The sequence below is a fragment of the Topomyia yanbarensis genome, chromosome 3 (genome assembly GCF_030247195.1).
Source record: "Topomyia yanbarensis strain Yona2022 chromosome 3, ASM3024719v1, whole genome shotgun sequence".
Lineage (NCBI taxonomy): Eukaryota > Metazoa > Arthropoda > Insecta > Diptera > Culicidae > Topomyia > Topomyia yanbarensis.
Window position 1 is genome coordinate 107981921 of NC_080672.1, and position 15271 is coordinate 107997191.

General features: G+C 40.1%; 2 protein-coding genes across 2 annotated transcripts; both read left to right on the forward strand.

Annotated features, from left to right (window-relative positions):
* Positions 1-5420, forward strand: LOC131687130 (uncharacterized). The gene is made up of 2 exons (XM_058971180.1): positions 1-3202; positions 5374-5420. The coding sequence occupies exons 1-2, from the start codon at positions 1-3 to the stop codon at positions 5418-5420; spliced, it is 3249 nt and encodes a 1082-aa protein (XP_058827163.1).
* Positions 5421-6740: 1320 nt separating this feature from the next.
* LOC131692511 (H/ACA ribonucleoprotein complex non-core subunit NAF1) lies at positions 6741-8462 on the forward strand. The gene is made up of 3 exons (XM_058979598.1): positions 6741-7086; positions 7141-7505; positions 7564-8462. The coding sequence occupies exons 1-3, from the start codon at positions 6838-6840 to the stop codon at positions 8321-8323; spliced, it is 1374 nt and encodes a 457-aa protein (XP_058835581.1). The 5' UTR covers positions 6741-6837; the 3' UTR covers positions 8324-8462.
* The last annotated feature ends 6809 nt before the right edge of the window (positions 8463-15271 follow it).

A 15271-nucleotide genomic window follows, 5' to 3' on the forward strand; every position in this document is an offset into this window, starting at 1 on the left:
ATGGCATCTGGAGGATACGCGCACAACCCGAATGGGAATTGCCGCCTGTGCAAGGATAAGGACAGCGCGGACGAATGGATGGTCGAGTGCTCAAAGTGTTGGAACTGGTTCCACATGACCTGCACCAAACTTGAGAAAAGACCCTCCACTAAGGACCTCTGGCACTGCCCAAAGTGCAAAGAGGAAATAATGGAGCTCCAGCAACTAAGAAAGGAGCTGGAGGATCAAAAGAAGAAGACTACCAGGAGTGTGTCCAAGGAACGCGGACCAGCAGACACTGTAGAGCTGCTAAGACGCCAATTTGAGGCACAAATGGAAAGCCAAAAATTGCGTGATGAGGCATTTCAAAAAGCCATGATTGAGATGGCAACCAAAATGCACCAAGTAAAAATGGACCCCGAAGCGGGACAACAAATGGCTCCGACAATCAAATTGCCGGATGAAATTACAAACTTACTGAGGAGGCAAACAGCAACACCCCTCCCAGTTTTCAACGGAAATTACAAGGATTGGCCAAATTTCAAACGGCTTTACGAACAAAGCAAACGAGAAGGTCAATTCAGCGATACCGACAACATAAACAGACTTATGGCAAGTCTAGGCAAGGCAGCAAAGGTACACGTAAGTGCCTTGCTGATGGATCCAGGAAACGAGAAACATGTAGTAGAAACTCTGGATAGTATTTACGGACAACCGTTGGCTATATACAACGAACTATGGAAGGATTTGGCAAAGTTACGGAACCCACGCATGGAATACCCTCAAAGCATGGTGGACTTCGTAGTGACTCTCGGAAATTTGGTGTCCAACATGTCCATGATACAGTGTGAGGATTATTTAACTAATCCGTTGCAGATGGCTGAACTTGTTTGCCGCTTACCACTGAACTTAAGAGAACAATGGGCGGACAAGGAAGCAGAAGCAATGATTCCGCAAGAAGGACGACCACGGCAAAAACTCACACTAAAGGAATTACACGAGTTTTTGAAACCGCAACAGCAAAGAGCAACACTTCTTATTGCACAAAAGGTGTGTCAATCTGAGAAGGAAAACCCGAAAAATGAGCGCCAATCAAGAGTCAATATGCACGCTGAAACAACATCCAGATCCCAAGCCAAATGTTCCTGTTGTAGTCAACAACACTGGATAGTAGCATGCCCGGTCTTTAAAAAGATGAGTGTGGAAAAAAGACGAGAACTGGCACTAGAGAAACGCATGTGCTTTAACTGTTTACGCCAAGGACACTCCTTTAGAAACTGTCAAATGAGGCCAAACTGCAGAACAGAAGGATGTACAGCATATCATCACACATTTCTTCACGTCAGACCAAAAACAAATGATGAAAAACGAGCCTCCCAAAAGGAGGAAACAAAACAAAAAATCAAGGAACCTTCAGGACAATCAAAAGACAACAAGAAGAACCAAGATAAGAAGGAAGTGAAAGAAATAGATGCGCAAGCTCCAACATCGTCCACCTCGAAGGAACAAGAAGATGTGCGCACTAACATACACGCTACCAAAAGAAATAAGGTCTACTACCAAATACTGCCGGTTACACTTTATGCGCAAGGAAGACAATTAGAAACCTTCGCATTTTTGGATCACGGCTCATCGAACAGTCTAATCCTCGACGACTTGGCCAAAGATTTAGGTTTGCAAGGGCCAGTATCACCATTATGCATAAAATGGACAAATGACTCCGTACACGAAGATAACGAAAGCCAAAGCGTATGTTTCAAAATATCAGGCGACAACAAAATTCGATACCAAATGGAAAGTGTACGTACAGTAAAAAAATTATCCTTGCCACGACAGACACTTGACTACAAGGATCTTCATGAAAACTACAACCATCTTAAAAACCTTCCTATTCAAGGATACGAGAATGCTGAGCCGACATTACTTATTGGACTTGATCATCCCCGACTATTAACAGCAACAAAACAGAGAGCAAGCAAAGTCGGTCCAGTTGCCGCTAAAACACCAATAGGATGGGTCATTTACGGAAGGACCAACTCCCGACATCAAGGAGAAATATATTCCTGTGTAGTAGAGGAGCAAGACTCACTACGAGAAGAAATGAGGAAATACTTCTCAACGGAAGAGTTTGGCGTTAAGGTTAGCACCACTAACCAACAGAGCGAGGAGGATAGACGAGCTGAAAAATTGATAAAAGAAACAATGAAGTATGACGGGAGTCAATACGAAATTGGCCTTTTATGGAAACAAGCCAGGCCCATAATGCCAAAATCAGAAAGCTTCAAGGGAGCATTAAAGAGGTTAGAATACACTGAAACTAAGATGAGGAAAAACCCTGAGTTTGCCCAATGGTACACGGACAAAATTAAGGAATACGTTGAAAAGGGATACGCACGAAAATTAACAGCAAACGAAATAACACTAACAACCGATAAAACATACTATTTGCCTCATTTCGCTGTCGTAAATCCTAATAAAACACCTTTAAAACCGCGACTTGTATTTGACGCAGCTGCCAAGGTACAAGGATTATCGCTCAACACTGAATTACTCTCTGGTCCCGATAACTTGACATCGCTCTTTGGAATTTTACTGAGATTCCGAGAAGGAAAGTACGCAGTAGCAGGAGACATCCAAGAGATGTTCTCACAAATTAAAATACGCAAAGAGGACCAGGAGGCTCAACGATTCTTATGGAGGGACGGTAAGGCTTCAAATACCATGGGACACTACGTAATGCAGGTAATGACGTTTGGAGCAACCTGCTCACCTGCATGTGCCCAAGCAGTAAAGAATGCAAACGCAGAGAACTACCGAGATTGCGATCCGGTGGCAGCCAACGCCATTATAAAACAACACTATGTTGACGATTATCTGGACAGTTTCTCGACAGCGGAGGAAGCCAGTGCAGTCACTTTCGGAGTTATAAAAATTCATGAAGCTGCACACTTCACACTAAGAAACATCATTTCAAACGATGCCGAAATGCTAGACGTTCTACCTGAACGCAACGTCGCGAGACAATCCACCCAAAAGGAATTTATTGAAAAAACTGCAACATCAGAGAAAGTCCTCGGAGTATACTGGGACACGACCCAAGACACAATTGGGTATAGAATAGCAGACTTCAAGTCCAACGCCATACCGACCAAAAGAGAAGTCCTCTCAACAATTGCCAGAATCTTCGACCCTCTTGGATTAATAGCGCATATTACGATTGGAGGTAAATTACTAATGCAACAAGCCTGGAAAGAAGGTATAGACTGGGATGAGAAAATATCTACGAAATTAATGGAAGATTGGACGATTTGGACAAATAGACTATCCACAATATCACATCTGAGAATTTCTAGGTGTTTCTCTCCCAACATACCGGACGCAAAATCATTGGAATTGCATATCTTTGTTGATGCATCAGAATCAGCGTTTGCCGCGGCAGCATATATACGAGCAGAAACCTTACACGGATACGGCGTAAGCCTAATAGCAGCAAAAACGAGAGTTGCACCAAATAAAGCCATGTCAATTCCAAGGCTAGAACTTCAAGCCGCGGTGTTAGGCACACGATTGAAAACAACCGTTTTAAAGGAACTTCGATTGAATATTACAAACGTAACCATGTGGACAGATAGCACCACTGTACTCTCCTGGATACGAAGTGACCATCGCAGGTATAAAACATTTGTAGCCAACCGAGTAAGCGAAATACTCGACGACACAACGATCTCCCAATGGAGGTGGGTACCATCAGGAATGAATCCGGCAGACGAAGCAACACGGAACATCCAACCTACGGAATCTATATGGTATACAGGAGCGACGTACCTAAATACAAAAGTGGAATCATGGCCAAAGGAGAAAGGTGCAGTCATTGAAACTTCAGAAGAAAAAAGGGTTTGCAGCGTTCAAGAAATACAACCTGCGAACATTATTATGCACACAACTTGGTGCTCGGATTGGGGACGACTAAAGAAGGCAGTTTGTTACTGGCTCAAATACATGGAAAAATTGAGGACGAAAGTATCAAACTCCAGATATGATGAGACAATTACTTCTGATCATTATAAGCGAGCAGAAATCCTATTGTTACAACAAGCACAGCAAGAAGCTTTTCCATCCGAGCTAGTGGCTCTGATCAACGGCGAAGGTATTTACCAGAACAGCTCTGTAGCAGATCACGAGCTTGCATTAGATGAAAACCGTCTCATCCGAATCAGCGGACGAATACAAAACATGACTCCAGTACTATTACCAAACAAGGGACATATAACGAATTTGATCATAAAACAATACCACGAGAAATTTCTACACCGTGAAACAGAAGCAGTTATAGCTCAAATACGACAGCATTTCTGGATAATCAAGATTAGGGCGGCAGTAAAAAGAGTGAATGCAAGATGTCAACTCTGCAGAAACAAGAAGGCAAGCCCTCACCCTCCAAAAATGGGCACATTGCCAAGCTGCCGCACCACTCCAAATTTAAAACCATTTACACACACCGGTATAGACTTCTTTGGACCAATGGAAGTTACTGTAGGAAGAAGATGTGAAAAACGCTGGGGTGCACTCTTCACCTGTATGGCTACTCGAGCTATACACCTGGAACTAGCAGACGACTTAAGTACAGACGCGCTTCTCATCTGCATAAAAAACTTACAAAACAGGCGCGGCAAGGTCTGTGAAATGTACAGCGATAACGGCACCAATATGGTTGGCGCAAGTAATCAGATGAAGGAATTAGAAATCAGAACAGCGATCGAAGGAATAAAATGGAATTTTATTCCACCATCAGCTCCACACTTTGGAGGAGCATGGGAACGTATGATACAAGAGGTTAAAAAATTACTAAATGAAAAGTTATGGCCAGTATCAAAACCCAAGGAGAGCGTACTTAGGAATGCTCTAATCGAGATAGAGCATCTCCTGAACAGTCGCCCGTTAACACATATACCATTAAGCTCCAACGATGATGAACCCCTGACACCAAATCATTTTTTGATTGGATGCGCAGGAGGAACGTATCCTTCACTCGACGACACGTCGCGAGCCGAGGCAACAAGAGAACACTGGAAAAAGGCTCAAATGGCAACTACTAAATTTTGGGATCGGTGGAGTACAGAATACCTTCCTAAACTGAACAAACGAGAAAAATGGAAACAGAACACAGACCAACTCCACTTCCAAGACGACCACCGAGAATAATTCCACGAACAACAGCTGCAAATAGTGTTACACAAATTTAAAGCAAGTGCATTAATAACTTAAACAAATATTAAAAAATAACTTGAAAGATAGGAACGTTATCATTTATTAAATATTAAACTAGGCTCCAAAAACATAAATCATTAGTAGGTAACAAAAGTAAATATTATATGAACCTTTATAATCAAATAGGCATCGAAAATCTCGACAAGCAAGATGACCATCGGCGCGTCGGCTAGTTTTTCGTAAGGTCTATGGGATAGACTTACGGGGGGCAATATGTCGCCGACGCAAAATCATAAACAGCTGTTCGCAGCGAGCACAAGAAAACCGTTCGGCAGAATCAAAACAAACCACCGCAACATAGAACAGTTCGTTCTGACTTAAAGAGGCAGAAGGAAAATCAAATTACATTCAAGTGCGCCCAATGATGAGTCAATGCGCGCTCACGCAAGGGTCATATATGCTTCATCGGCATTTTCGGTGCCACTGCCGGTCACAGCGCATTGGAAGACGATAATTATATCGATATTTGACTTCGCGCGGTGGCTTGGATAATAAAACATTTGTGCAGAGTTGACAACAATATTCATTGTTAACATTCTGTACCAAAACAAATCCAAATAAAATCGATTCAAAAATCGATTATTTGTAAATAGCTAGCTTTAGGAAAGTAGGTATATAAACCAAAAAATTGTATAATAAAATCAAGTTGAAATCGAGCAGTCGAAAGTACCACTTCACTCAGTCGAAAATCCTTTACTTCGTGTCCAGACCCTGGAGTTCTTCGTTGGTTTTTCCACCTTGTTAAATCCAAAGTCAAATTACTTCCTTGTTTGTAACGCAAGCGGGGAAGCAAATTGTCTTACGACCAGAATTAGTATTGGTTTGTTACGCAGAACGATACTAACTGGACGAGGAATTCCCGGCTTATTAAGCTATAGCGTGTGGTATTTGTAACGCAGGTGCCACAAACTATACTTAGTCTAGAATTAGAAGTGGCTTGTACCGCAGGACGCTTCTAACTAGACCCAGCACCCCCCTCTGCGGCGAAAGATCGTTCGGCGGAACGATACCGTTCTTAGAGGGACGTTTGTTCTTTGTGCGTAAACCTTTGAATATACCGTTAATGTAACATTCGAGATGGACATCAGATCCTGTTCTGTGTGGTTCATCTACGGTCTAACACTATGAGTTTGTGTTAGTGGTAGAATCGCTTGACGTACATACACTACACATACACTTATTTCGTATATGTTTATATTCATACTCGGTACTACTGCGTTCTTGACTTCGTTGATTTCATACACGTCCAATAACTCAACAATGGCGTTTATGCCTGACCCCGAAACTGAATACGGTTGCAACCACATAGCCGTCAGTTTATGTATTTTGATAGCAATCGGCGTTAGCGCACCTGATTCAGTTTCGCTTCAAACAAAAATGTCATATAGTATATGCTTTGAGATTGCATGAACCTAATCCTGCCCAACCCTAGCATTTTAGTACAATGTGCGCTACAAAAACTTTTGCTGTCATATGACATTTCCAAACCGACCAAGCTGATTCACGAATAATAATAATAAAACGCACGTGCTATAGCCTTCCTACCAAAACAGACGTTACTATTGTACTGCATGCATTCTTATATCAACAATGGATAACAAAGCCTTGGAGCCAAAAGAACAATATGAGATCAGTGTAGTTCAGACAAGAAGTGAAACAAGTGAGTTGCCGGTAGAAGCTGTTGATTCTGAGTTGTCCACTTCACTACCAAAAGAAGCATCTATCATGGAATCAGCTAATAACGAAGCTAGAAATACGGATTTAAACGTATGTGAAGAAGTGGTGCGAAGTGCAGCGTGTAAGGATGAACCTACAGATACTGAAATGGATTTAGCAGAGGTATACCTTCATAATTAGTTTTATGTTTTATTGAAACGTTTATCTTCTTCGAAGGATTTTACACAGGGAGCCCGTAATGTTGCTGTTGAACCTCTGGTTAACATAAAGCAAGAAAGTCAACTATCTTATCAAGAGAAGGTAGCGCGAGAGCGAGCAGTTGAATCACATGCAGTACTTCAAATTGCCAACAGCTCACTATCACTGTTATCTCAATATATTAGTTCAGATTCAGATTCCAATATAACAGACTCGGAGGAGGAACTGCAAATCAAAACTACTAAGACAATCAAACAAGAATCTGAAGACGATAGCTCTGAGGAAAGTGTTGAGATTTTACAGAACACCTCAAACTACCGCTACCAGCAAACCGCCATTGTTGTCAGTGACACAGAAACAGCACCAAATGCAACTGACGATGAGTAAGTTCTACGAATAATAGTTCCAATTATAGAAAATGTAGGTTAATTTATTTTTCAGGTCTGACGGTGATTTGTTTTCATCAGAAGATGAAACAGCACCACCTGTTCCAGTGATAGCCAAAGGGGAGACACCTATTCACGAACTTCCTCCCATTGAGGAACTTCACATTACCGTTTCTGAGAAACAATGTAAACCAATAGGCTACGTTCAATCAATTGTCGCCCAGATCGTTATTGTTCAATCTCATGCAGGAGTAGAGCTTCTGAACATAGACACGGTTCTTTTTCTAGAAAAAGGCAAGCGTTCGCTTGGGAAAATTTTTGATGTCATCGGACAGGTAGCCGCCCCAATGTACTGCGTACTTTTTAATTCGCGTCAAGAAGTACTGGATAGAGGTATCAAAGTAGGAGCACCGGTTTACTGTGCTCCGCAAACCGAACACACCCAATTTATCATTTTGTCTGATTTAATGAAACAGAGGGGTTCAGATGCTAGCTGGTTCGACGATGGAGAAATACCCGAATATGCGTTAGATTACTCCGATGACGAACAGGAGCGGGCCGCGCGGAAGCAGCGTAATAGTCTCTCTACCAGTACCGGAAGACAAACACCAGAGGGACCATCCCGGCGACCTTTTTACAGAAGAGGGCGAGGCGGAAGAGGGTACATTAGAGGTCGACAATCTGGTCATAGCTGGCATCATAACATTCAAAGGATGGATCAACCACAGCGAGTTCTTAATCCATTTGCTGTTGCATCCAGTTCGGGTGTTATACTCCTTCCTCCGCCTCCACCACCACCACCATCCACCCATTAATTCGCAACAATTTTTTTTAGCAGAAGTCGCGAAAGCAGATGAATTTTGAAATTGGCATTTTGAAATTTTAATAGTTATATAAAAAAGGTTCATTATTTTTTTATTTTTTATGAAATCACAATGCATTGAAAATACAAAATATGCGTCTTGTTTAAATGACTTGTTATGATCCTTGAGGTTACGATTATAAAATCAGGCAAACAAATGACGAGGTAGAGAAGAGCGGGGCACGTTATTGCAGTAAACATAACTTTTATTCAAAACTTTCTGGTCTATTAGAACAGAAGGATGTAAAATGTCTATTTTTCTGGCGGTATTATGTGCGCTGATAGCAATGTGCTGTAAACAAAAGATGTGGGTGAACGTCATATTTGCATAAACTAGTAAACCAAAAATCGAACAAAGTATGTGGAATTAAAAATTTGTTTCTTAATAACTTTACAGAAATCGCGCGCGAGAGCAATAGCCTTGCTACACCACACCCCAATATTTCCATTCCCTAAGCACTAAGCTCCTTTACTGGGAGCATCCGAGGCTTTGCTTTAGATACATGCGGAAAAGTCACACGACAGAAATACTGTCACGAGCACAAACCTGAAAGGAACACTCGGCCCTGTTCTGCGCGGCGTGTGAAGTGACACGACTAATCTCATCTCACTCTACTTTCCTCTCCCAATTCTGAAGAGTCACTTCGGGTGACGTGAGACGCCCATTTAACCGCAATGGAGAATCTCACCTCACCCAAGTCGACTCTAAGAATCGAGTGAAAAAAGTCACGTAAAGTGAGGTGAGTTTAGTCACCTTACGTCACACGCCGCGCAGAATAAGGCCCACTATTTCTCTCTTGCCATATCCTGCTTTCGCTTTGCTCCTGGTACCCGTCGCTCCAAAAATGTATTTTTCATGGTACGCATTCTAGATACTGGAAGTTGCTATAGCTAAACAGCAGTAACTCGTATAGACTTATACAACTGCTGTAGAATTGAGTCGTTCTTAATGTTTGTATTTGGAGGAAAACAAATCGTTGCATTTGGTGGCAAATCGTTCTTGGTCTTAAAGGTACGGAAATATGTATGTTTATTTGAATTGCTTAAGTAAAACAAACAGCTTAACCTTGCTATCTGAAATTGCCTTGCGAAAACGTCCACGAAAACGATCAAAGGAAAATGAAAAAAAAAGTTTTTTGCCTTAATTTAAAAAAAAATCTTTATATTGCGCTGGAACATAATTTTTTTAAATTTTTTGTGTCGGCCTAATTGTCGATTGATCCGCTTCGGACCTAGGAGATTAGGAAGAGACAGAAGCGGATTCAATGCGAAATTCTCTACTATGAAGATATGATTTTCCATAGAATTGGACAGACTAGATGACACGACATTACACGCTCTCTTCAACTAACTTGTGCCAACCCGTAAGTATGTATGTATGCCTTTTGTATGGATGTGTGTAGGAGCAATGTAACCTTGAGCAATATGGAAGGACAGCTTCTGAGCCGTCATAACGCTCATGCCACTAATTTCATGCACCGCGCCGCATATCTTGAACAGAAAGAAATATTCGGTTTCTACTAGTCAACAGGATTTCAACGTGAAAAATCAGTTCTTTGTCATTTTTTTAGAATAAATTTTTGTTCCTTTTTTTAGAATGATGTTTTTTTTTCATTTTTTTTAGAAGCGAATTGATCGAAACTTTTGTACATTATGCTACATCATTTCAATAACATTCTGTAATTTTTTCATGCAAAAATATCTACAAGCGACTCGGTGACGAAGCTTTTTGTGGATCGTCTCTTGAAAAACACGAATTGCGGTGTTAACTAGCATTCAAAACTATTTGACCGATTTATTTCAAACTTTGCATACACATTCTATGTAAAAAATACACAACCCCTACGTTGAGTTTTCAGGATAATTTTTCAATTAAGGGTGCTTTCTACTCATAAAATAGCGAATTTTGTCTTGAAAAATAGCATAACGTCTTCAACAAAGCTACTTAGAAAAGCTTGTACTTCAACGGAACACTTGATTACTCTATTTTCAGATCATACACACAATTAGGGTCAGTCTAATGTCACTTACCTCAAAAGATGCCTCAGTTGATACAGATTAGTACCAGTAGTTTAGTCACACATATTTTTGTCATAAATTCTGGATTCGGACCATTGTGCAGTGCTACAAAAATTATGTGAGAAGATATTATTTTTGCCGTTTTCATTTAAAGAAAATCTATGCAATCACTCTAAAAATCGACCTTTTAACCAAAGATAAGTTTATCTTTGTTTTAAACGAGGCCCGGAGTGCCGAGTATATCATTTGATTCAGTTCGTAAAGATCGAAAAATGTCTGTGTAGGTGTGTATATGTGTCATTTAAACTCACACAATGTTCTCAGAGATGGTTGAACCGATTTACACAAACTTAGTATAAAATGAAAGGTCTAACGCTGCAATAAGCTGTTATTGAATTTTAGTTGATCCGACTTCCGGTTTCGGAGATACAGGTTGAAGAGTGCGGTCACACAGACACTTCCCACATACCTACACTGTTCACATCATGGTGAATGATGTAATACATATTGAAATGGGTGTTACATTACTTGGATTTGTAGGTCTAGATCACTTATGGCTAATCAGAGCAGCTTTGACCACATTGGCCACCTATGACGATTCTCGATGCCCAAGGAAATCGCCAAGTTCCTAAACTAATATCTTACATATTTCCCTGCGAATTCTTGATCGATTTTTACAAACTTGATATCAAATGAAAGATATAATAAAAGTACAATGGCACTACTAGGTGGATTAAAACAGGTTTTTGTTAGATTTCCTTCATTTTGGCTGGTCTTTTCTTCCGATAAAATTTTGGTAATAGACTTCATTCGAATTCGAATTCTGTTGAGATGTTTTTGTAATATTTATAGTAGGGTTAAGTATGTCAGTTTTTTGCGAGCTTGTGAGATGGTATTTTTGCACTGATTTTGACAAACTTGCACTCGTTGAAAAGGTTATACATCTGGCAACGTTTCAGAAATAATTATGCCTAGCTAAATATTTTTCAAGCTAAATCGAATAAGGCGAAGATAATTTTTTCGCCATTGTTAAAATCTTGGGGTACGTGAGGTCACTATATTAGAGGTTTAATAAAAGAGTATACACCTACAAAACCAGCAGCGCAACTTTTATTTGAAGATTATGAATACTGCAAATTATCAAACAATTAATCACACAATAATAAATGCAATCCATTAACGTCAATCAGGTGAGAAAATGAGGAAGTGGCAAAGGATGTGATTTTCTACATAGAAATGACTTCTTCGGTGTCCTCGTCATCGCCATAGTGTGGAATTGAAGTTATGCATTCCGGCTCACTTGGTTACTTAGCTGTGTGACCATCTGCGCTTCGGAGCTTTGTGTTTTGGATTCCGTTTCCTTCTCTTTATCGATCATATTTTTTTCGATCATCTACTTCTACAACACCTTAAATTATTATATTGTTAGCTCACACGAAATAGGAAATGACAAGCACTTTCCTTTCACACGAGCACGTATTGTGTCAACGGAACCTTGAATTGTTTAGAGGCTGATCGAATGCTGGTACCATCTTGAAGAAATGCAATCGTGTTCTTTATGTCCTCTTCACTTCGTTTTGGCGTTTTCGTAAGAAATTACGTACAATTTTCCTGTCAAAATAATTCAAATTTGCATTATGATAAAGATCTATGGTGCCCCCAAACGGCTATCCTATCGTGCCCCCAAGCGTATGTTTGATGATGACGCACATATTTTTGTAGTAGAATACTTCTAACGTTTCAATATGGGGTCCCGGCTGTGGCAGTCGCGTCAGATTTTGAACACTAATACCTGTTGAGGCAGGACCGGGGTTTCCGACGAGCTTGGAATTTCGGATTCACACACCTACAACGGACGGAAGTACCACCGAACGGAAACGCTAATTATCAGCGGGGAAACGGATCAAACAATCGGAAAATTATACACTACTCTAAACTTCATTCAAGTAAAAACGTTTCATTCGCGATCTAGCTTCATCGACGGTTCGATCAGTAAAGAGAATTTTTATTCATATACTAACTATAGTTAATACTATTTAACCTACGTTGTGATATTCAAATATTGACGGATTGTAGTACGAGAGCCGTCAATACTGTCTGCTTTTGGGCTAACTTAATCCAACAACAACAGTGAGAACTGTCAATACCTTCCATCATACTTAGCAATTTTATCGAAAATATGTTCCGCAATGTAGTATTAAAATATGGAGTATGTATAGCATGCAATAATACCGAAAATACTGTGTTTTAAAAACCTTTTAAAAACTACCGAAAATGGTGAAAATTTTCAGCTCATCTCGGCCAGAGCCGTCAATATGGTGCACCAACCGACCAATTAAATGACGAAAAGTTTAAAATATAGGTCCGCTACAGATTTGTTTCTATCAACATTCGTATTTGGTTGCTTGGCGCGAACGGATGGCTGTACAATACCGAGAAATATTTGTAAGCTGTACACGACTGGTGGATGAATCAATTGTCCACTTGTCATTTGTCCACAGACTGTATGTCAACACAGGGAGAGAAGGTGATTATTAGGATTCATCTCCGTGGATTAATTTGTGCAGCTCCGTGTTAGAAAGCAGGAACAATTGGAACAAAAATCTCCCACCCGAAGAATATTTTCTTCGGCAAACAAATTAGCCCTTATCAGCGCTATCATTCCACTCGAAAGAATTAAATTTGAAAATCTTTTCTTTATTATCTTTGTTTTATTGTGACTACGACTAACGTTTCAAAATAGAAGCCGCATTTCAAAATTTCGGAAAACCGAAGGTCGCGTTTTGAAAGTTTGTATAACTTTCATTGTACTTAACCAAAATACACAATGTTTGAACCAATCAGTCAGAAAAATAATCAGGAATCTTCTATAAGATTTGTAAGTATGTATAACTTACATGAATAAAGAAAAATTGATTTTCCGAAATCAATTATTATCTCTCCCACCATTGGCCAGTACTATTCGACTCGTGCATGTTAGTATTTCATTTCATAGTTAGCCACGCCTTTTTTGCGACGTTAAACCATGCAACGATTATAAGATATAAGGTTTATTTGAATTTTTCGTCATTCGTTTACATGTTCCCGATTCCGGCAGCGGCAGCAGAAGTAGGAAAGCAGGAGCAGCATCGCCAGGTCAACTACATGTGTGTTACATCACCAGGCTGGCAGGAAGGGTTTTGATACGGTTGCCGGAAAGGAAAAACACCACGAGTACCTGCGCTTCCGGATCGTTTAAGATGACGGTGGAAGATAAGAAACCGGCTGGTGATAAGAAAGCTGCAACAAAAAAACCGAAGAAATCAACTATCACAGGAAAGAAAAACCGCTGGTGGTGGAGGTAATGAGAAGGCCAAAAAACCAAAGGCTGCCGCTAAAAAACAGGCTGCGAAAGAAGGCCAACGGTGTCGCTGCAAAGACGCTAGCAGCTGGTAATAAACAGAAGGCCAAACCAACGAAGGCTGCAGAGAACAAGCCAAACAAGGCCGCCGCACCTGCCAAGAAAGCTGCCCCGAAGATCACCGCCAGCAAGAAGTAAAACTCGCACGTCCGCAATGTTGCCAAAACAGTCCTTTTCAGGACTAACAAAATCTACTTGTGAAGAATTATTAGTGCAAATTTTCCGTTAATGCTATTTCTCCCCTATTAAAATTGTGATAATAATTAGCGGATTGTTCTCATCGGCAAACAAATTATGTAGGGGAAAGTGTTCGGTTGTCGGCACATTTTTGTTTTTGGCTTATAACATTCCTCCCATTGCACAATATAGGGCCAGAGGCATACCAATGGAAAGCTAGAAGCCTTAGCTTATAACCGGTGAAGGGATTTAATTTATTAATTTTAATATATGAAAAATTCTACTAACAATTTAGTAAAATGATTATTTTTTGCCATTTAGAAAAAAGTTGTCATATCCAAAACTGATATTCACCACCATACAAAAATCCAACATCTTAAAGCTATATTTGTAATGACGGATTTTTACTGTAGACAAATCTGAACCTCCCATGTGAGTACTTTTAGAATAGAAATGTCGCCTGCTTGGATTTCAAAAAGACATCGATTCTTGGCATCGGCTCATGAAAACCGTGTCGGAAATACTCATATTGATTGGGATATAGAGAATTCCGCTAAACCGGAAGTCGCCATCTTGGATTTCAAAATGGTGTCAAAAATCAATTTCTGGCATCCACTCGTCAAGCCCGTTCCGAAAATACCCATATTGCTAAGGTTATAGAGAATTCAGCATTTTTCACAAAAAAGCAGTGCCGACAACCGACCAGGTTTGGGTGCCGACGAACCTCAAAAAATACTTTGTTTGTAGAATCAAACATAGGAATTCGTTTGCTTCGGTGATTGCCATAAAAATATCGTGCTGATGTAACACACAAATAATAATTGTCATTTTGACCATGTCTGCTTTCTGTCAAAAGTTACATAGGGGTGCCGACAACCGACCAGTGCCGGCAACCGAACACTTTCCCCTACCTCAATGAGACACTAGACAGGTATTGAAGAAATATTTTTCAATACCTGCCTAATACCTCAATGAGGTAAGATACTTTATTTTAGTATTATTTATGTATTCCAGTGATTTTTACAAATACCAAATCAATACCTCCATACAGTGAATTTTGTTATTGGAAGGTTAAAAAAGTTTTGTTATTATTCAAGTATTATAATAACTCGTTTCATTATCATTCATTATCTAGTTATTCGTAGTTCATGTCTCAGTTATTATTTCAGGTATTTTACCTCTTATGCAAAGCTCCTCAATACCTTATTGTGGTGTTCAAGGATTGGGTACAGTATAATTTGGAATTCTTCAGTATAATTTGGAATTCTGAAGTTATTTTCTTCTGCTTGGGTATATGTGCCAGGT

Bases quoted from the DNA above. Each gene is read 5' to 3' on its own strand.
- LOC131687130 (XM_058971180.1), top strand. From the start codon at position 1: ATGGCATCTGGAGGATACGCGCACAACCCGAATGGGAATTGCCGCCTG. The intron at 3,203-5,373 runs GTAAATTACTAA...ATAATCAAATAG, and splicing joins AGCGCATATTACGATTGGAG to GCATCGAAAATCTCGACAAG.
- LOC131692511 (XM_058979598.1), top strand. From the start codon at position 6,838: ATGGATAACAAAGCCTTGGAGCCAAAAGAACAATATGAGATCAGTGTA. The intron at 7,087-7,140 runs GTATACCTTCAT...TCTTCTTCGAAG, and splicing joins CTGAAATGGATTTAGCAGAG to GATTTTACACAGGGAGCCCG. The intron at 7,506-7,563 runs GTAAGTTCTACG...TTTATTTTTCAG, and splicing joins CCAAATGCAACTGACGATGA to GTCTGACGGTGATTTGTTTT.